Source organism: Colossoma macropomum, unplaced genomic scaffold (genome assembly GCF_904425465.1).
Source record: "Colossoma macropomum unplaced genomic scaffold, Colossoma_macropomum, whole genome shotgun sequence".
NCBI lineage: Eukaryota > Metazoa > Chordata > Actinopteri > Characiformes > Serrasalmidae > Colossoma > Colossoma macropomum.
The window spans coordinates 16,487,323-16,509,929 of NW_023494792.1; the positions used below are offsets into that span (position 1 = coordinate 16,487,323).

Genomic DNA, 22,607 nt, shown 5'->3' on the forward strand with positions numbered 1-22,607 from the left:
TCTCTATAATGAAAAGTGGCTGAGAACATTTTTTCACATTCTTCAGAACCTGAAAAGTCTCACTCTTTAGTCTTCATAACAGTTAAAATAAAAATACCGATTAAAAAAAACTCGGATGACTTATTAAAACAGTGTCATAGAATGTAGATTTAACCAAACAAAAACCAAGCAGAATGAATGATAGCTGTTTTACAAGCCCCGCTTCATGTCACACTGCCATCCCCTTTTAGATCTATATAGTTTATAGCAAGGTTAGACTGTAATAAGAACACATTTCAAACAGACTGACAAAAAACACAAACAATGCTGTTCCCTTTAATTGAGGATTTCTTTCAATATTTCAGCTCTTTAAACGTAACAATACTGAAATGCTTGGAATCGACACAAAAAGCACACAAATTAAACAAATATGTACCGCACAATGCAGTATGCTGCTTGTTTTAGCTTGGACTTGGTCTACCACCAGAGACCAGGAAAGGTCTCTAGCTTTGTCTCAATTCAAGTATAACATGTTTAACAAAATGAAACAATTCCCAAATTAAGAGTTTTATCTTCGCAAATTAAGACAGTTGACATATATATTGCACCAGAGGACTGAATGTACCACTGTTATTACTTGGCAATAATGGTCATGGTACCAAATCCAATACTTTTTCCTTAAACAAAATGCAACCACTACAAAAAAGCATTAATGAATATAACCTCAAGGTAACATTAAGCTGTAACAGACATAAAAATGTAGCAGCAAAAGGGGTTCTTAAAGCTGCACTCTGCACGTACCCATTCATCAAAACCGTTGTGGCTTCCACCACTTTTTAAAGGAAAAAGTTTAAAAACTTTTCATTTAGCTCCTGAGTATCTGAGGTACAAAGTGCATTGTCAATCTTAGCTAAAAATAATAAAAACCGTGGAGTGGTAGTGTTTAGGCTTTGGCCCTTTTCGGTGGTAGCGTGGTAAAGTAATGCACAATTCTTCCTGAAGGCTTGTAGCGGTCATAGTTGTCTAACTGCCTCACTGTCTCTTGTTTTTCATCTTCTTCTGCCACTCACATTTTCCCTTGTTGTCTCACACTTCATTTCATGCAGCAGCCCTATCTGCTCTCCCTGTAAGAATTGATAATACTCTATTAGTCACAGAAATGTCTTCTTTCAATATTTAATGTATTCCATTACATTTCTGGACCAAGCTCATTTCATTTCTGTTTGTGAGCTCAAAACCTACAGGCAGAATTGTGTATCAATGTTGTAAGGGGTGTTTCTTAGCACTATAACAATAACCATCAGTCATCCTTTGAAGATGAGCAGTAAAAATTAACTAACATCTCATCTCTCTATACACAAATACACTGATCAATTACTGTAATTTCCCTAGCAATGCGAAAATAAACAACACTGTCATCTCCCTATACCCTCTGCATCTTTCAGTCATAATTATTGTGCTAAGCATTCAGTCCCTTTGGCCCTTTCTAGTGTGTAGTGCATGCTGGCTGTATGGTCAGATCATGTAGTTCTTCTTAAGAACCTCCAAGTACTGCTGGGTGGCTCTGCTCAATGGGTCCTGCTGCTCCAGGTTCAGATTTAAATTCAGATTCTTCTGAGAACCACAGGCAGAACCCACTGGAGACATCCGGGCCGAGTCGCCCTCCATCTCAGCTGTGGCTAAGAGAAAGACAAAGATTACAACGGGAAAATGAGGCATCTGATAATAATCAATTGTCCAGTCAATTATGTTTTGTATTAAGATACACTGTACATGAGCAGCAGCACTCACCATAGTCCAACTCCTTTGATATGTTTTTCTCTAGTTCAGACTGCATCTACATGGCGGGGGGCAAATCAGACAAAATGCATCAGCACTGCATGTACTTTATTTATCAGAACTTCTTTTCTTTTCAGACTTCATAATAAAGAGAAAAGCTTAGGCTGACATTTTGGTTGCTTTAATAAGGTTTTTGTAATAAGTGTGTGTGTAGTTACATTTCAAATCAGTGCTGCATTGTGATAAAATGTTGACCTGAATGAATGGTCCAAGTTACAGCTACAGGATAACCGTGTTCAGCTTTTGATAGGTTTTTACTTTCTGAGTTTTGACATTGTAGTTTTGCTTTGACATTCAAATTAATACAAACAGCACTGATCTTCATACAGAGCATGAAAGATTCATAGTTTATGATGTTATCCTTTTAAAATGTGGCACTGTTTTGTCTGTTGCAACTCATCAGATGCTAGAAAAATAAATATTGACACAATTTATTGTAAAAACATCTATCTTCAAGCACATTATTATGGAATGAGAGGATTTAAATTCTAAAAACATGTAAATGTTACATATAACAATCAATATATTTTGTGTAAGAATGTCATAAATGAAATAAATGGAGAAAAAAAACATTTAAGTTTACTAATCCCAGAGTTACTAATCCTTATCCTTGCAATAATATCAAACATAAACCTGACCTGGCAAAGCAGTTCTTAACATGACTATATATAACCCTGCATTATGATTCGCTTTGTTTAACATCTCGCCTCAATTAAAAGCTTATTTGAGACTGTGCAATAACATGCCCTTTGGAGCAGGTAATTCAAAGGGTTATGCGGTGAGAAAGTACTGTACGCCAGTGAGCTACACACAGCTACACACCTGCTTATGAATCAGGCTGAAGAGAGGAGAGGTGAGAGACAGACTTTTGAGCTAGGAGCTGAAGGAGAGCAAGAAACAGAAGAGGTTATATGTGCACAGTCCCTCTACAGGAAACTCAAGAAACAAGGATATGACAGAAACAGAGGGATGAAAGTGTTAGCTGCAGATGTTGAAAGGAAAGGGAGGATTCCTTGCTGTAGAATGGAGACTAGATATATAACTGACTAGCCAAGAAACTGCTAATTTCTGCAAATTTGCTGTTTGTACTGACAAACTATAGTGACACCTGCTCAACAATGACTCAAGCCTACTACAGCTCACCTTTGCCAGGTAGGCCTCTACACGATTGCTCTGTGGTTCCCCCACAGACCCCAGCAGAGGGGATCCCAGACCCAGGCTTCTGTTGAGGGGTCCCAGCGAGGCTCCATATGCCCCCACAGAGCCTAAAGAGGCTGTGTCCAGTGCTGGTCCTGCCAGACTGCCGTTCATTAGGCTGCTAGTGAGCAGAGACTTGCTACGCTGCCGCTCACTTAGTAGCTTAGTGTTGGCCTCTGCTAGCCGCTCATTAGACCTGAAAAAGAGAACTTAAAATCAATAAACTCAAATAAACTACAATATGGTGTGCGAGCACTGCTACGAGTTACCCTGTAAAGCTTGAAATAATAATTTAAAAGTCAAAGGCGTTGGGTCGGATTTTGGGGGAGTTTTTCAGACCTCGCCACACATCTTTATGTATGAAAATCAGGCTCAAAAAGAAGGTCCAGCTTGATGTTTAGGTCTCAAATGCAAAATCAACATTATACTGATGAAGATACGCAGAGAATAGTAGGTAATTCACTTACACCCTCAGAAGAAATGTCGTTCAGACTGAGTTTTCTTTGAATACTCTTTCAAAGCACCGGCAATGATCAGATTAATCCGCTCGAGTAAGAAGCACAATCGACGACAAAATGTTCTGCAAGTTGCATGCAGTAACACATCTCCACCAGAGAGGTACATAGTACAGCTTTAACCACATGCATTTACATTTGGTACTCCAATGTGTCTCTGCTTAATCAAACTGAAATCTGATTGCTATGTGGTGTGTATTCCAGTGTTTCTCAAACCTGGTCCTGGAAGCCCACTGACTGACACATTTTAGTGCTTTCCCTGCTTTAACTTATCTACTCAACTCAGTAAGGGGTTGTTAATCAGCTGATTAGTTGTATCTGGGCCCATATTCACAAAGCTTCTTAAAGTAGGATTACTGTCTTAGGATCAGATTCATGTCTTATTTACGGATTTCCAGAGCATTTGATGTCTACTTCAAATTAAGTTGCCCACAGCTACTGGGATATTATCAATTGCTGTTTGACTGACTATCTGCACATATGTGGGTAGGCACCTCAGTGCACCGGTTTCAATCTGTCAGTGCTGCAAACACTCACTGAGCGTGTATGCCATGATGAGTCGTCTGGGGCAATATATTGTAGCTGGATGGAAAACCGTGTGTGAATTCACATTGTCATATCCTTTTCTTAATCTAAGATTTTTCTTAAAGCATTCAGAAGCTAATAAGTGAGACTCACATGTTTGCCGGTGTATACCACTTTGCCTGCCCACACCCATCATGCTGAAACAATGGACTATGGTTGGTTATCTTGCCTGTCCAAGTAGGTGATTCTTGACCATGTTAAGCAATAAAGTGCATTTACACCTGCATTTTCATGTGGATCAACCCTATCCAGATGTAACCATAATACTCAACACCAGGGGTGTCCAATTCAAATATGCTGCAGCACATCTGATACCACTTGTTTAATAGTCTACTGGTCTTCAGACAATTAATGAGGTGTGCCCCTGATTTGTTGCAAAGAAAACCTGCAGCCTCACCATCCCCTTGCCAATAAGACTGGATGACCGTGTTCTAATGAATCAATCAGGTGTAAACAGGCTCTCTAGCTTCCTCTGCCGGTATGAAATATATAATTCAGTTGAGTTGTTTCATGTCTGTTAGAGCAAGTTCTCAAAAACGCTGCATAAGCAGGAGGAAAAAAAGTGTGTGTCAGACCGGTGGTACTGTGGTGAAACAGAGGACTTATTTCCAACATTAATTTCATTATCTCAGACATTTCCTTGTGAGCCTTACCTCTCTAGCTTAGCAGCCAGGCTCTTGCGGAGTCTCAGCTCCTCGGTGTACAGCTGTCTGTAGCGCTCAAGCTCAGTGCGGCTGGAGTCTCTCTGCACCAGGCTGTCCTGCTGGTTACTGCGCACACGGCTCAGTTCTCCCTCCAGCTCCTTAATGCGTTGCTCCAGTTGAGCTCTCTGACTGGCCTCGTTAGCAGCCTTTATCTGCTCCAGAGCCTCCTGAGACGCGGCCTGCGTCTGGGAACAAACAACAGGCCGCAATTAGTGCTTTTATGGCTTAATTTTCGTTACTAAGATACTGTATATACTGTATGCTAGGGTTGTCCCAATCTCACTGTAAAGATTTGTATCAAAACTAATCAAGGAACACTTTGCGGTATCAATATTCTGCTGCCTGACCTGAGCCCGAGAGGGCCTGACAAAACAATGGGTTTTAGGCTGGATTTTGGCCGATTATTCACATCCAACACCAGGCTTGGGTCAGGCTCGGAATTTGTTTTTCTATGGGTGATCGTTTAAGTAAAAGAGTTTTTAGTTGAAAGTTGTGCCTACATATATTTAAATCTCTCTCTGCCTCTCTCTCATATTGTTATAGACTATAACTACGTTTGAAACAGTTCCAGTGAACGTCCCCCTGAATAATGGGGTTGGTAGAAACGTCACAGCAGATCTTGCCTGAAGCATTTCTGCGAGTAACAGCAGTAGTGAGAAGAACTTTTAACAGTTGATCAGAGGAGGGTGAATACTGTTCTCTGACACGTACAATTAGCAATTCCACAGAAATATACTAATGATAAATAATGTTAGGGTTTTACAGATGCGTAATATACCAGATTATTGTTTCTTTTCTAACAGCTTTTCTACCCCTCTGCGCTCTATTTACACCACTACTAAAGACATCATCTTCAACTGGCAGCAGTGAAGCACATTGTCAGAAGGTAAGAAATGGTCTAAATGTCTTAAGTGTGGAGTAAATTATTAAAGTGGAAAATAAAAACTTTTAGTATCTGAAACGCTTGTATTTTGACTGCAGTTAAGCCATCTACATTTTATCAGGACATGGCTAAACTAGCCATAGCTAGAAAAACTAGATTGAGATATTCCTACTGTATGTGTGTGTTCACTAGTGTGCATGTATGTGGGTGTTTCACTGCACGGATGGGTTAAATGTGGAGGTCTAATTCCTGTCTGTGTGCGAACCCAGTAGGCTAATGGTTCTGAATATGTAAAAGAGAATGACAAGAAATCGTACTATGGAAACCATAATACAAACTAAATGAACACGGCACATGCATCCATGAATGAATCTGAAAAGAAAAATAATTCTTAAGATTTAAACATTTTCCAAAACACATCTGTCCCTTCTCCTAATAAACTATTATAAAAGGCTCCCTCTACCTGCAGAAAGAGGTTGACCTCCTCCAATTTGTGGCGTATCTCCTGTCTGGCTCTCTCTTCTGTTTCTCTACGGTATTGCTCAGCCTGGCTCTGGTCCATGAGCCCGGCCTCTACTTGTCTGCGCAGGCCCGTCACCTCCTCTTCCAGCTGCCGCTTGCTGCGCTCTAAACGCTCATGGCTGCGGCTCAGGCTCTTCAGCGAGCCGAGCTGCTCCTTGAGCTGCCTGTTCACCTCCTCCAGCCTGGAGCAGCGTGACGCCTCCCTCTCCAACTGCACCTGCAGTTCATCCACCTGTGTGGTGGAGGAAAGGTGAGAGAGAGGTGGGAGAATTAAGAAGAGTAGAAGGAGAGACAGTGATGTAAGAGTGTGGTAGACAGAGATAATCAGGACAGAAACAGGAAAGAAGACAGAATGGAAAAGGAGAAATTGTGGATCAGCCTAAGGTGTCAAAATGATGCAAGAAGAAACTAGTAGAACAACATCTTAACAACTATTAAACTTCCTCATACATGTGCATGTGTAGAAGTCCTAACAATTATAACATCTTTGAAGATAAGTAGAGCTGTGTAGGTGGAAACATACTTTTGTCTTCATCCTGCTGATGGCTCCCTCTGCCTCACTATGTCTATGGCCCAGTTCTCCTCTCAGACTGCCCAGAGGAGAACCCAGCTCTCCTCCATCCTGCTCCCGCAGCTTCTTCTTAGCTGTCTTCACCAGAGTTCGCAACCTAACACACACACAGTAACATTCACTCATCTAACGTACAGAAGTACACTTATGATCATACAGTTTCTGTGCATAAGAATGGAAAAAACATGAGTTAGAGGAACCAGTTTTAAAATGATTGTTCAATACTTTTACAAAACGCTAAATAACAATCTGGTCAGATATCAATATATTAATTCTTACTTGTCTATGTTTATCATGTGCAATAAACATGTTCCAGCAGCTTGATCAAATCAGGGTCTTGGTGTCATACAAATCACTCAGCACAGTGTAACAATAACCACCTACTGCACACTACCGACCACCATGCAGACAGGGGTACGTACTCAAACACGTCTACAGCTGGGTCTCTCAGCACTGCAGGGTTGGGCAGAAGAGATTAAAGTGTCACCTGTACATTTCTTTCTGTAGCTCAGTGTTTCTCTTCATCTCCTGGTCCAGCCGGGCATCCACAGCCTTCTTCTGCTCTGCTATCTTCTTGACCTTCTTCTTCTCAAGCTCCATCTGGTGCATGCAGAGAATAATGTGGTAAGAAGATTTTTAGACGCTTTTTAATCTGTACACTTCAAAAAATTCATATACTGAAATAATTTAAAGTCTAGTCGATATATCTTATAGTTCTAATTTAAAATTGTTGTAATAGTATAAAAGTATTTGTAGACATGTTTTACCTTTTTAAGTCATTTTTTTAAAAAATATATCTTTTGCAACTGGAAGGTAGATTTGCTAGCATTATTTCTTAAAATGAGCAAATGATCTGCATTATGTCTTGAAAAAAAAGCAAAATCATCTGTCAAAAGAATAAGAAAAAAAATCTCTGGAAAAAATTACTAGAAATGTCTAGAAAAAAACTTAAATAATCATTTATTCTTACAACAATCTCATAATGAGAAATACTAGATTTAATGAATACATTTTCAGATGTATTTGCTTGCCAAAATACATCCTTTTTGCAATGTATATTATATACCAAAAACTGGAAAAATAGAACATTACACGCTTCTATAAATGTGTGATAATGTAATTTACATTTGAATCAGTTGAATTATTTGTTTTTTTGTTTAGAGGTGTAATGATTGTGTTTACAGGGATACTCCATTGTACAGTTTAGCCTTTCTAAACCTTTGTGTAAACAATTCATGCAGTGCATTTGCATTTAAGCATGACATGAAAAAATGAACAAAGGTGTGGCTAGTTTCAATATCACCTGGTTGCTGAGCTCTCCTTTCTCCTTCTCCAGTTCAGCAAGTCGCAGTCCAATCCGTGACCGGCTCTTTAGCTCCTCCTCCCACAGAGCCTGTGAGTCCTGGGCATTGTGGGATAGCATGCTTTGCTTCTGCATCTATGAAGAAGACTAGTATCAGTCAAATTTAAAATGTTACTCATACCATTTAAAACAACATTTAAACATTTTAAAACAACATCTAGCACAAACCCTAGGAACAGGTCCATTATGCTTTTTCATTTGAATGTAGAAAGGGTATGACAATCCTGTACTGTCCCAATAAGGATTCTCCAACAGAAACCATGTTAAAATTCTTAATTCATTACTATAGTGAGCTGTTCTTTTCTGTTAAACTCATCTCCAGCATTTTGTCTGTTTTTTTTTCTTTTTAATTTGGGCACATACACATCTTTTTGTGAAGCACCCAGGCTATTTTAGAACAAAAAAAATTTGATGAGGTCTGGTGATTATAATAATATGATTTCTACATGATTCCTATTCAACCACTCTTACATGCTAAATTTAAGGAACTTCTCTCTTGCCCATTCTGATTCTGAGACTTACAGTGCTGTATTATCTTGTCACAATTGAATTTTCATTTCCATACTTCACTAATCCTGTGGATTGTACAAGTCTATCCAAATGCCACAAGAAGGCAGGTATAGGAGCCTATAGTATATAGTAAGCTATACTTACTTGAGAAGGCACAATGTTAACATACTTATCATCAAGGCTATTACCCAAGACCCAAGTCAATCGAAGACTTTTAAAATCGAGGCAGAGGGAGAAAAGTTCTACCTCACGACTGAGCTGATCCTCCAGAGTCATCTTGCTGCTTTGCAGATTCGTGACCAAATCCTCTAACCGATGCCGCACCTGTAAAGATTTCAAAACAAAGGCAGTCATGCAGAAGCATGTAAGGGTCACTCCGCACACTCCACGAGAAAAACAAAGACAAGTACTTTGAAATCTCTAGACTGATAACATGCTTCATGCAGATCTAAAGGCATTTTCATGGCAAATCAAGACTAAAGTGCTGGTGAGATCCGAGAAACCATTGCTAAAGCGGGAGTAGAGAGTTCATTTGACAGCAAGCTGAATCAAATGAAACAAGTTGAATTTGCTTAGAAATACCACCACCAATAGCAGAAACGATCCATATACAACCCAACTGTATAGTCAAACGATGTCAATGAAACACATTGTCCTGAAAGGGTTTAATATTTTGTGGAAACTATTTGAAAATCACTGTCTTACAAATAGGGCTGGGCGATATAGCTTACAGGTATATCACAAAAACACCTTGTACAGTGTTGTACAGTCACAAAATGTATATATAATATTGCTGCTGGATTAAGAAAATAGGGACTCATCCACATACACAGCACAGTCTGTGATTAGTAACAGTTTCTGCTGTTTTAGCTCTGTACTCAAAGGATTCAAAATGGGTTAAAATGAAATTAAGTGATTAAAATGTACAGAAAGTTTGCTTTAATTCAATTGTTATGATTACTAAATAGTTCTTCCAATATAGATAAATGCACTTGAATTAAAGCTGAAATTCTACACTCATAAATACCATTTCATTTCAAACCCTATGAGCTGGAGTACAGAGCCAAAACAATAAAAAATTACTGACTTTTATTGCCCAGCCCTATGTACAATGATAGATACAGTTTTCTAATCATATATATTATTTTGGGTTGAATCTGGACAATCCTGAATACAATAATGCAATCAATAACAGATATCACACCCAGTAAATCTCTTGATCAACAAGGAATCAGTGAAAGGGGCTGCTAGCATCACAGCTACATGAAAGATACCAACCCCTCCTCTCGGTGATGAGTCTGATGGCTGTGAAAAGAATACTTATACCATCAGTTTACGGCAGCCGTAAACAGTCATTAATAAACATCCAAATTCCTTAATTTTAAAATATCACAATGTTAGTGGAAGTCTTCAGAAAGTTTTCCAGTATGATCACTTCACTATGATCCACCCCAATAAGCTGATTTTCGGGTTTGTACAACAGTACTTTTATGGGTTTAAATACAGAGTCATTGCTACTCTGACTTACAAGGACACAACGGGGTACTGAGAGGCTTAACCAAAGAGCTCTACATCAGCTACAGAATCTCTTAAAACTCTTAATTAGCTACTGTGAGTACAGGACAATTCAACATTAATGGCGGAAAGTTACTATGAGCCTTAGCACCGCTTATAATCAGTGATCTTAACAGTTTAGTTATGGGTCAGTTGCTACTCACCACATTAGCTTCCTGGGCTTCTTTCTGAAGCACTTCAATGCGGTTGGTCTGCTGTTTGGCGGCTGCCTCCAGTCTGGCGTTGTCAATCTCCAACCTGTGGTGAGGTCATAATCACATTAAGCTCTTTCTCCAGGTACTTTAGCCACTGTAACCCTTTAGATCACACTCAGCCATCAAAAATAACCAACAATTTGAAGAATTTAGAAACCTTGAGACTTAGATTACACACTAATGTAGTAACAAGCATAAACACACAAATCCTGCATTTGCAGAATTTGTACTGCTGTACCTCTGCACTGCCTCCTCCAGCTGTTTAACAGTTTGGTCTGTGCATGCTGAAGCAGCTAGCACCTCCTGCAATTTCTGGCCAGTGCTGATGACCTCTCGTTCCTTCTCATCCAGACTGCCCTTTAAACCGTTAATGCGCCTCTCCGCCTGCATGTACTGCTCCTCAGTCTCCTGCAGCTGGAATTTAAACAAAGAGAAGCATCACAACACTGGTTTGTTCAACTCTGTGCTATCAGTGCCTCAACTAGAAAGCCGCTGGGTGAATTTATGTGTATGTTTGGGATCATTATCCTGTTGGATGGTTGGACTTTGTGATGGTTTGGGATGGTTTCACATTCTCCTCAAGCACTCTCTGGTATGAAAGAGAATTCATATTCCATTCTGTGACTACAAGTTGGCCAGACCTGTCCATAGCACATTGTTTCAGAGGTTCATTAGCAAACTTTAGTCTTGATGAGATCCTTTTAGACAGCAAATGCTTCTTCCTGATACATTTCTCATGTAGGTCAAATTTTTGCAGTTTCTTTTAATAGTGGATGCATTCACTTCGACATCCACAGTGGCAAGAGCTACCTGCAGATCCTGTAATAAAATTTTTGGGTTCTTAAAGACTTCTTTTAGCACCTTAAGGTCTACTCTTGGGTAAATGTGCTAGAGTAGCCTGGCCTGGACATGTTTACAGTGGCTTTAAACCTTCTCTGCTTGAAGATGATATCTGATCTAGGTATGATGATACCACACACTCCAATAATAAAGCGCAAACCAGACTAAATATCTTTTAATTTGGGTTTATATAGGACAGCTTCCTCCAAGATATTCTCTAATGCTGTTGTAATCATTTGTATGTGATCAGATGCACCTGACCCATCTGAAGAAGTGATATATATGTAGTGGTGTACTTTTTCCACATAATCAAATTGCATTTCTGTCATATATTCATACGTTTGAATTATTTATATATTTCAATATATGCTTTTTTGTTAACCCAAAAATGCATGGGTTATAACTAAACGGGCTTCGAGCACAGCAAAAACAACAGCCTGCCTTAAAAGTTCATTAAGACATGACCTAAGAGTCTGACTTCAATTGACAAAATTGTTAATTTTAGGTGTTAAATTATATAACCTGTCAACGTTGTTTGAAGACCAAATATCTGTATGTCTAAATATGCTGAATAAGTTTTCACGAGGTGCACTTACTTCTTCACCTGACTGTAAGAGACTTACATACTAGCCAACCTAAAAACACAAAATTTTAGTTTATGCAATGACCAACATCATCACCTGGAATGTCTCATAAATGAGAATGTTTTGGAAGATGTGTATGGGTACCTTTCCCCTGAGCCTGTCCAAGTCCTTCTGAGTGCGCGTTTTCTCTTCTTCCAGGTCACTGCGGTAGCGAGTGTTCACTTCCAAAGATGCCTCACACATGGACAACTTCTTTAGAGAATCTGCCAGCTCCTGCTGCAGCTGCCTCAAAGAGCTCTGCCATGGACATAAAAGCACTTTACTACATTTTCCACTCACATTCACCAGTTTAGAGTTATTAATGAACATGTAAATTATTAAGACGTCCGCAAATAATCATCAAATATAACATTCAGCTAGCAAGAAAATAAAGTATTCGTCAGGTTCTAATTTATCTTTATACCTGGTTCCACTTTATTTGTGTAGTCCTCTACAGATGATCTACCAATGGTCTAATCATTATCAAACTATCTGGTGAAACTGTTTATTTTCAACAATGTTGTGGTTTGTGTTAGAACTAGACAGATTAAGAATTATGTTCTGAGTTGAAGTTTAGGGTTAGAAGTTTGGGGTTAGAGCGCGTGTTAGGTTTAGGGTTGAGGAAAGGTCAAGGGGATATTAAATGATATTTAATTAAATGTAAGTATGCATCTGGAAGGAATCTACAGTGGACCATTTAAATAAAATGCTACCTTTAAATGTATTAAAAAGTTACTTTAAGCAGCCTAACACACCTCTCTCTCGCCTTTCTCCTGCTCCAGTTTGTAGTTCTGCTCTCTGAGCTCAGTATTTTTGGCTACCAGCTCTTTGTTCCTCTCCTCTACCAGTTGCACTCTCTCCTCGCCATCAGCCCGCAGCTGGTTCAGCACGTCAGCGAAGCGCTCCTGTGCGTCCGTGGCTGCCCGCTCCTTGGCTGTGCCTTTGTTGTGGGCCTCCTCGAGCTGTTGCCTGAGCAGTGCTGTCTCGCTCTGTGCCTGGGCCAGCCTCTCTTGCACAGCCTCATGCCTGGCGGTGGTCCGGCTGGCCTGTTCTCGCTCGCTCTGCAGCGCTGCTTCCCGCTCCTTCACACGCGCCTGGGCCTGCTCCCGCTCCCGCACCGCCGTCTCCAGCAGCACGCTCTTCTCAGCCACACTCAGCGATGTGCGATGGCATTCGTTCTCCAGACTGTTGGCACGGGCCTCTGCTTTGCTCAGTTTCTGGGATAGGGACTGAATAGTGTCACGCTGTGAACTGGACTCCACAGAACGCTTGTCGTGAGCTCGCTGGTGTTCATCCCGCTCACGCTGCAGAGAGCGTTCCGCATCTGCACGCGCCGCCTGAGGAAGAGAGGGACAAGGAGCGCTTACATGCAGCAGTGTCATTGTTCTTTATGGGTACTACATCTGGCCACTACATCAACAGATAAGCTCATGCTGTATAGTCTCATATTGACAAACATAGACTGCCTGTCAAACGCTAGGCACACACACACATTATCTAAACCACTTATCCTTCTGGGTCACGGGGGATGTGGTGTTACTGGAGCCTATCCCAGTTGTCATTGGGCGGAAGGCACGATACACCCTGGACAGGTCGCTGGGGGACACCTTACCTTTTTTTAATACCAGCAAGGTTTTTTTGATTTAACAAACATCTAATTATTACTTAAAATATAATGGGTATATTGTGCAACACTCAACTTTACTTTCATGAAGGTTCTTACATTGTATGAAAAGTAGGTTTTGCCTAAATAATAATTTAGACATTTTTCCTTCCCAAACTGTTGCTAAAATCACATATTAAAAATTTAATGGCTCACAGGTGGTTTTATTAGTTGAAAGGTCTGAGTACTGATGAATGCTGACATCTCAACAAGTGAATAAAATGTTTTTGAAAAGTAAAAAAGGCAAGATCTAAATAGCCTTTCTATTTATGTCCAAAAATCACAAAGAAATTAGACTAAATGAAATAGCACCAGCCTACAATGTGACACCAAGACAGAATCTGGAAAAAATGGAAGCACACATACTGACCTGACACCTTTCGGTCTCCTGCAGTGCTGCCTGTAGCCGTGCTCTGCTAGCCTCTGCCTCAGCCTCCAGCTGCTGACGTGCCTGCCTCTCGTGCTCCAGCTTGGCGCTAACCACCGAGCATTCTGCTTTCAGCGCGCTCAGCTGCCCATTGTACTGGAAGACAGTTTGGGCCAGAGCCTCCTCACTCAGCTTCAGGTCACGCCGAGCATCCTCCAGCCTCTCCCGCAGAGCGTCCCTCTCCTCGGCCAGTCTGCTCTCCTCCTGCTGGCTGTGGGACTGTACACGCTCCAGCTCGGCCCGCACACAGCTCAACTCTTCCTGCAGAGCGCTGATCTGCTGGTGCAGTTCCCTCTCACGATCGCTGGACTCCGTCAGTTGGGACATGACCTGGACAACAACGCAGGTAAGCAATTTAACATGTCCAACCTACACCATACTACCTGTACAATGTACAATTTAGGCCTACTAGTTAACACAAAAACACAAAAATGCATGGAGTCATAACTAAAATGGCTTAGGGCACAGCAAAAACAGTGGCATGCCTTAAAAGTTCATTAAGTCGTGGCCTAAGACCTGTTCGCAACACCTTCAGGATGGGCAAGGGAGACTAAAGCATTCAGATTCTAAAATCATGAAAGAGATTTCAGTGCGTTGGTCTTGTAACAGTCCTTTTCCCCAGTCATTTGAATCCATACTACAGTCTTCAATTTGTTTTGTCTTTTCATTAAAAATAGAAAAAAAGACCTAAATGTAGATTCCTGAAGTGACTAAGGTCAGATGTGCGAGGTTTTAATATTACCTCATTGCTCTTGTTGAGGTTCTTGAGGTTCTCTTCCTCAATGTCCTGCTGCTTGCGCAGGTGGCTGTTCAGCAACTCCTCCTGTAAAGCCCGGGCACTTCGCTCATGGGCCAAAAGACGCTGGGTTTCATTCCTGTCCTCCTCCAGCTATGCAGCATTTAACATATACTTATTACACAAAACTTATCATTTCAGAAATTGTATAGTAAACGTGGCTTTTCAACATTAGTGGTGCTACTTGCACTTGGATTAACTTCCTCAAATAACAATACATTTTTAAGTCTACAAAGAATAGAGAGTTCTAAATAGCAAGACAGACAATAAGATATTCGGCTAATACAAAAACTATGACATACTAGACTAAACTGGGCCACATCAGACTGGGGTTACAGAAGCTCTTGAGTTCACATTTATTTACATCACTGCCCAATTTTTGCTTTTCCCAGATAAGTACCTGCTTCATGGTGTTCATCAGAGCCCTCATCTCCAGCTCCAAGTTGCGCATGTTAAGCTCCACTTTCTGCCTCTCCTCTGCCTCAGCCCGGTGCTCCTCCTCTTTCCTCCTCAACTGCTCACGGGTTTTATCGTACAGCATGGATGCACTCTGGTGTTTCTCCTGTTCCTGCTTCAATAGAAATCTACAGTGGGAAGAGGGAGAGAAGACTACTTTAATGATAATACTTGGCGGTAGCAGACATAACCATTAATATAATGATATTAATTATATTTTTCTTTTCAAATTTTGATTAGTATTTAAAACGATAAACTAAAAATAATATTAATTATAATACTAATTGCTGGACAAACAGCTTTTCAGTTTGGAAAAAGAGTAAATTCCAGAAATATAAGTAATTAGAGGTCAGACTGTGGCTAACTTGAGGTTGTTGAGGTCTGTCTCCAGCTCTAAGCGGAGGTGCTCCAGGCTGGATCTGCTCTCTCTGATCTCCTCCAGCAGAAGCCTAAGGTCAGTCCGCTCTTGCTCCAACTGAGAGATCTTGTCAACTAGCCGGCTGTGCCTGTCGCGCTCCTTGTGGATAGTGTGCTCGTAATCACGGAATATGTTCTGCAGCTTCACCATGCTCACTGAATCTGCAGGGAGAGGTAACATAACAGGTTGAAGTCTAGACGCCATCTTGCACAAGACAAAGTGGTTCTTCTACAATTTCACTGTGTTTTAATGTAGTTTTAATGTAGTTGCTGTAAAACTGATCAGAGCTGGTTCAAATTAGCAGCTGGTCTTGGTGTGAACACAAGGCCTGCTTGTACAAAAAAAGAGTACCTTGTTAAAAAAGTGCATTTAGAAACTCTTGGCTGAAAGGCTTTCTTCTGGTGGTAGTTGAAAAAGTCTTACCTATAGAGCTGACGTCCAGCTGGCTGATGAGCAGAGTGGCATGACGGTAGCCTGATGCAGTGGAGTCCAGCTCCTCAGTGGCTGTGTCTGAAGATTGTGTAAGGTCTTCAAAATCATCTGCCATTTCCAACTCTCCGCCACTCTACACAGCACACAGATGAAAGTGTCACAAAATGTAGCATTTCAATAAAGTATTTAGTTTACCTGAAAGGGCCCATTTGTGGGCATGCAATTCAGTTCCTTATTCTCATAACAACATACTAGTTTCAGAGTAGATTTACCAAATATTTTAAAGAAGTTACTGAACATAAAGTCGTAAAATTAATGACTAAGCAATACATTTAGGTGGGTGTGGGCAATATGGCAAAAATGTAACATATACGTAATAAAAAAGACTTAAGATTTTTATTCAACATTTCATACAAGGTAACACACTTAATAATAAAGGATTAATTATGCTGTCTTTGCAGTTGGTGGTACTGACGATTTCCACAATATGCTTAGAAAGACTGTGATGTAATTTTCACAATAATGATAAAATATCATCACATTGCCAGTGTATTTAATGGCCAGTGAGTGTATTTTGTTTTTCTGAGATTTGTGAAGTTGCAGCAATGTACCACATTTTAAATATGCTATCAAAAACAATATGTATTTTCTAAAAATTCATGTTTGTTTCACGTACTGTGCTTTGCGACCAGTTACATTGTTTTTTCAATACTGACGATTTCCCATGACATGCCTAGAAACGTTTAGCATGCACCAATTTATCAAGTTTAAGAGATTAAAATACCTTATAAACAGCACTGCAAGTATCACATTATTTTATACAATATCATGTCAAGAGCTTACCTTCTCAGTTTTATGCCTTGAGGATGGATACCTTTTCAGAAAAAAAAAAACCAAAACAGTGACAATTTTAGTCAGCTAGGCTTATATCCGCTCTTTGCGGGTAACACTGGACAGTAGGGAGACACTGTCTACCAACGTTTGATGGTACAATGCAGTATCTGTTCAATGCTTCTCTCTGCACCACACATTTATGTGGCTTCCAAAAGAGCTACAATTTAGTACTACACAGCAATTCAGTGTACAGTAAAGTCCAAGTCATGGAAATATGCATTAAGAGTGTGAAAACAGTGGCATACTGCATATGTACCTTCCTTCATCTTCTGACACCTCACTTAAAGAACTATCGTCAAACACAGACAGGGGGTCTCCATTATGGTGGTTCACAGGGATGGGAGGTCTAGCCTGCCGTGGAGCAGGGACATGTAGAAGGTTCCCCTGGCTACCAAAAGCCCTCTTCTGTTCATCTTCATCTTCCGTTGTCCTCCGGTTAGTGCTGGGGATCACAGACCTCATCATTTATCATGAGGATGTAATGCTTTTTCAACAGCTGGTCACCACCAGCCATCAATCAAGGACACACTAACAGTGTAACAGTAGGCTGGGTGTTTCTGATGAAGTGAAAGCATAATAGCAGGACATAACAAAGGACATAAGGTATGTGCGTGTCCTTAGGGCTGTAAAATACATCAGTCTGAAGATGGCTCCATCCATTTTAGAATGTCATAAATCAGTTAATATAACTGATTAAATATCATAGGGGTGCACGTTGATATTGGACTCACATCATCAGATAAATGCTTAAAAATAATTATCGCCATCGGACAGATGTTTACGTTCGACAAATATTTCACACTGACATTTGATGATTAGTTACTGTATGCTGGAAGAGCAGAATATTTAGGCGATTCAGGACTACTGTGTTAAGACGTCTGCATTTTATACAATAGTAACCCTATAGAAATGAATATATTTCTCTGTAATGCTAATACAGGTAGATGTAATGTTAATTTCTACTTTTTATAAATGTTTATGTATTGCCAACAGCAGTGACAGATTTTTAGGGCTATTTTTAAAAGTAAAAATTAAAATAAAACAAACAAAAAACTTGGTGTATTGCTTTTATTGTCTATGTGTATCACTACTGTGCAAATAGTTCCTCCAGTCACATTTGTGTTTTCAGTGTCTTCTTAAAAATAATTCTGACTTGTACCAAAATGTTATTGAATTGGATTTACATTGTCATGATGCACAAAATTATTTCCAAGAGAACTGTAATTAAATAAAATTCTCAAGTCAGAGATTTACACCCCTAACCGATTTTCAGAGAAAAACAACTTTCAACACTATTACCTTTTACTGAATTTGTGAATTCTTCTGTAAAAATCTTATTTGTGAGAAATTTTCACTTTCCTTAATTTTATAATATTTCAGTTAACTTATTCTCCAGATTGTGCAAGAGCACAAGTGACCAAAATTTCCTTCAGCCTGAATGTCAAATTTGGAACAGTAGCAGAGCTAAATACTGCTTAGGCTCTAATCCAAAAGTCTTAAATAACCTTGACACTTCAACCTCAATGGTATTAAACAGGACTAGGATAGTGGGTGTATCTCCATGAAACAGCTGACATAATGACTTCTCTTTTTTCATTCAAAATGTATTTTAGCTTAATAATTGTCAACTGAAATAAATAGGTTTTACAATGATTATTGTGCATGTAATTTGGCTTTTAAGAAATCAATCTAATACTCGGATTTACTTTTTTAAGAACCTGCTGAATTTGTTGCTAGTAATATTTGACTGGCTATGCTTAGGCATCACGTCATTTAGCAAAAATTATTGGATGGATGAAAGCAGAACTCTTGAGGTCGTTATTTTTAAAGAAGATTGTTAAAGCTGTCAACTCTACCTCTCAAAGAATCTTACCTCCTTGGACTTCTTGTCTGCCATCTTGGCGAAACACTATCCCTTTTCTCAAGCCCATCATCCTTCTGATGAGATCCACTGTCAGATTTCCCTTCCTGTTCAGGTTTTGGTTTGCCAGGGTTAGTGTCTGCTTTCTTTCCTTTTCCTTGGTCAGCGTCAGTTTGTTTCCTGGATCCACCAGAGTCCCATAAAGCAGCGGTTTTAGGCTTCTCTCTCATGTCATCAGTCTTTGCCACAGCACTCTAATAACAGGAAAAAATGCTGATTGTTGAGATCATTAAAACTTCAACATTTGTGCATACTAGGTATGTTACAGGCACATTTTTAAGGATTTAGTTGGACAAGATGACAAGACAGTTAATAGTTACCAGTTTATACCACAGCAGTCTTCTTTTTCAAATGTAAAAAGAAGCGCTAATAAGGAGACATACTTCAAACCCACAACAAACCAAGCAATACCAACAAGACTAAGTCCAAACACACAGACATGAAATAGCTACTACTTAGGAAAGATGAGAAGTGTTCGTCAGGCAGCTGAAGGAAATGATGAGTGACACACAACAGCTGAAGTGTGAGGAGAGGCCTGAAAGAGAGGCTAAGGTGTGCCATTTGATAACCTGACACCAGGACAGAAATCAAGCTGTTAATTTTTAATCACGTAACAGGCTGACCTCAAAATGAGGAACAAGACAAGTGCAGTTCAGGACCCACTAATCTATTAAAAAGGTAAGACAAGCCTTGGCTTGGACAATTAATCAGTTAATTCTGACCATTAGTATACTATTTTTACAAAGGACCACAACCTGGAACAATGCTTTTCATTTTGTGGCTTCTCTGTCACTTCATCATCTTCACTAGTTTAAATTTTTGTTGCATGTGCTGTAAGCATACAGACCAAGTGACTGACAGTCTACCTGAGTGTTCTGTGATATATTCAGACAGATGCAGCTATAATTCACACAAACTATGGAAAAATACAGTGGGGTCCAAAAGTCTAAGAGATCACACTGAAAATCAGTTTTTTTTTAATTTAAATTGAAAGTTGAAAATTAAGGTAAAGTGAAGAAACATTCACGATTCTACACTACTTCTAGGACACTATTCAAGCTGCAAGAGTGGCTTGGAAAAAAAGGTGAAAGTTGAAAATTTTACAACAAAGAAAAGTAATGAGTAAAATGAAGTAAAATGAAGAAATCTTCAAGATTCTGCACTATTTCTATGACGCTTTTCAAAACCGAGCAAATTTTGTTAAGGCCTTTCTACAAAAAGTCTTTCACTGAGCTCATGTTCAAACGACTGTCAGGTGGATTTGATCTACTCAACTGAGGCTTTCACACAAACCTGTGGAGTGCACACCAGCCTAAATGCATGCTGTCCATTTTATGAAAAAACATTTTTTTTTTTAAAACATACTACATAAACTTTGTTAAAGTCTCAAAACATACCCTTTCACTCCTCAGTCCATAGTCAGTGTGGGGAAACTAAGACACAAACGGCCCATTTTTAATTCACCGTTTCTATGATGTCATGAAACCAGTGCATTTCCATATATCTCCTTATACATTCTACAGCAGTTTAGCTCCGCCGACTCATGCTGAATTTATAAGTGTTTCAGCTTTTGTCAATTTAATTTTAAAGGATAAATACAGGTTGGAGCATTTTTTTGGTACATTAAACCATAAAAATGTGTCAAGTGGACCTCAGGGGACAGAGTTAAAAACATGAAAATTGTAGAATATGGGCCCTTAAAGCAAAAGGGGGCACAGCGCCGATACTAGGAAATTCTGAAATTCATGTAAATACTTCAAAAGATTCTACTTTTTACTCACATTGTTATGCTGATAACGTCATTTGTAATTAAAAATGTTGTGTTAAAATAGTGGTCTCAAACTTTTGTACCTTATGTGTTTTAATAGAGTGGGTCGTGACAATTATGATTAACTGCAATTGAAAACCTCACTGCTAATATCACAATGTCAATATCTTAACTACTATTTATACATTCTGTTGTAATACAAAGGAAGTAAGATACACAGGAAAAGAATGCAATAACGAAGTGACATTCACAGCATGTGAAATGCTAAGGAAAACAGATGACAGTCACATGATAAGGTAAGACTAAAAACAATGAAGTTAGCAGGTTCTTAAGCTGCAGTAGTGGTTTGGATGATGTCGAACATTGACATTAAAATGCAGAAAGGGAACAAAGACTTTCGCAAGCAGCTACATTATTAGTGAATGAATGAAACATGAGGAGAGAGAGACAAAATAATGGCACGACATCATTTCTACAAAGTTGCATTTTCCTTTGCCTAATCCAGGCATGCAGCTCTTCATTCCCTACCTCAGTCATGCATCTCTGTAGGGCCTCAAGCTCAGCCTCTTCATCTGAGTTGGGAGAGAGTGCTTCTGAATTTGAGGGAGGAACCTCTAGCTCTCCAACAAAAAGCAAATGGCTTCTATCAGCTTCTTCTGAAGATTCTTGACTTGTCTTGAATTCGGCTCCCTGACCACACACACCAGCTGAGCCAGAATTTCCTTTATTTTCATTTACATTAGAGGAAGGATCTACACTGTGGCCAGACCCATGGACAGAGTTTTGTGCTTCTTCGAAGGGCTTCGGGGTAGGTCGCTGGATATCTTGATCTTCGGTGAAGTCATCATGAGGAAGATCTGCCTCACTGCCTTCATCACTAGTCGTGTGGCTGGGTGCTCCGTTAGGTTCCTCAGAGCAGGACTCCTCCAGCCCAGACTCCCTCTGCTCTGGGATAGGTAACAGCTTTACAGTTCTGGCCCGGGCAGTGGGTCGCACTATTGGCTCTCCCTCATCTTCACTTGAGTCTTCTTCTGATGCACTCTCAGGGACGTCTGTGTCTCTCTTCAACTCTTTTTTTTCCTCTTCTTTCTCTTCTCCTTCTTTCACCTCTACGTCCTCGTCAGACTCATATGGTTTCTTCAGCTGTATTTCTCCAAATCTTTCTTTAAGCTCAGCAGCCACGTTTTTGTACTGGGATTTCGTCTCCTTTTTATCACTCTCCACCCAGATCTTCTCATAACGTTCCTCCCAGGTGGTCTTATTCAAATCTTCTTTCTCTATACCATCTCGCTCTTCCTTTTCAAGTTCAGATGGCTGATAATCAGAGGGGCCTAGTTGACACGGACTAATTACGTCTAACTCAGACGCATCTAATGTCTCTCTCTCCTTTGATTGCATGAGTGGACAAAAAATACAATTAACACTGAAAATCCAAACAACAGGAACCAAGCATTGTGTATTAATATGGGACCAAAGACAATTTCTACAGGAATATAGTCACGACGCATTTCACTAGACAAACCTACCAAGGAAGGTTTCAAAGCCACAAAAACTAATCATACCTTGGTAATAAAGAGCTGTGGCCACTTGCACAAAACATATTAATTACTTATCTTCAGTTAAATGCTTAAGGGATAAATTTGAAGCTGTAGAACTAAATTTAAAATTCTGTCAAAAACATAAATGCTGAAACTTAAACCGAGATTTTAAGCAGTTCACAAGGTAAAGGGAAAACATGAGGATAAAAACCTAAGATGTTTTATGCAAGCTGTCACTGGTTATCAAAAACGAGCACAACAACAACAAGCACAACACCAACAACAACAACAACATGACACCCCTATATAATAATATCAGACAATTTGATGTTAAATACGAGTATCTAGTGAGTTACTATTAGTGTTTGGAATCTGAGGCATGAACTGAAAGTAT

The 22,607-nt window shown here is 39.7% G+C and overlaps 1 protein-coding gene across 7 annotated transcripts in view; it reads right to left on the reverse strand.

Moving 5' to 3' along the window:
• Positions 1–299: 299 nt before the first annotated feature.
• The window catches only part of si:ch211-272n13.3 (ankyrin repeat domain-containing protein 26), a 33,995-nt gene continuing 11,687 nt past the window's right edge, over positions 300–22,607 (reverse strand). For 3 of the 7 annotated variants that reach the window (XM_036576255.1, XM_036576256.1, XM_036576253.1), the window contains 23 exons: positions 21,204–22,061; positions 18,860–19,101; positions 17,243–17,428; positions 16,936–16,966; positions 16,084–16,225; positions 15,608–15,821; positions 15,187–15,370; positions 14,733–14,879; positions 13,934–14,320; positions 12,656–13,237; positions 12,006–12,158; positions 10,676–10,851; positions 10,387–10,480; positions 9,947–9,973; positions 8,915–8,992; positions 8,099–8,233; positions 7,283–7,395; positions 6,748–6,892; positions 6,166–6,456; positions 4,769–5,004; positions 2,962–3,211; positions 1,771–1,816; positions 300–1,658 (listed from right to left, as the gene is read on the reverse strand). In XM_036576255.1, coding sequence (XP_036432148.1) covers positions 1,495–1,658; positions 1,771–1,816; positions 2,962–3,211; positions 4,769–5,004; positions 6,166–6,456; positions 6,748–6,892; positions 7,283–7,395; positions 8,099–8,233; positions 8,915–8,992; positions 9,947–9,973; positions 10,387–10,480; positions 10,676–10,851; positions 12,006–12,158; positions 12,656–13,237; positions 13,934–14,320; positions 14,733–14,879; positions 15,187–15,370; positions 15,608–15,821; positions 16,084–16,225; positions 16,936–16,966; positions 17,243–17,428; positions 18,860–19,101; positions 21,204–22,061 — 4,881 coding nt within the window. In that variant the 3' untranslated portion in view covers positions 300–1,494. Of the gene's footprint in view, positions 1,659–1,770; positions 1,817–2,640; positions 2,699–2,961; positions 3,212–4,768; positions 5,005–6,165; positions 6,457–6,747; positions 6,893–7,282; positions 7,396–8,098; positions 8,234–8,914; positions 8,993–9,946; positions 9,974–10,386; positions 10,481–10,675; positions 10,852–12,005; positions 12,159–12,655; positions 13,238–13,933; positions 14,321–14,732; positions 14,880–15,186; positions 15,371–15,607; positions 15,822–16,083; positions 16,226–16,935; positions 16,967–17,242; positions 17,429–18,859; positions 19,102–21,203; positions 22,062–22,607 lie in introns of all 7 variants that reach the window. The other 4 variants (XR_005007496.1, XM_036576258.1, XM_036576254.1 and 1 more) reach the window with 4 other exon arrangements.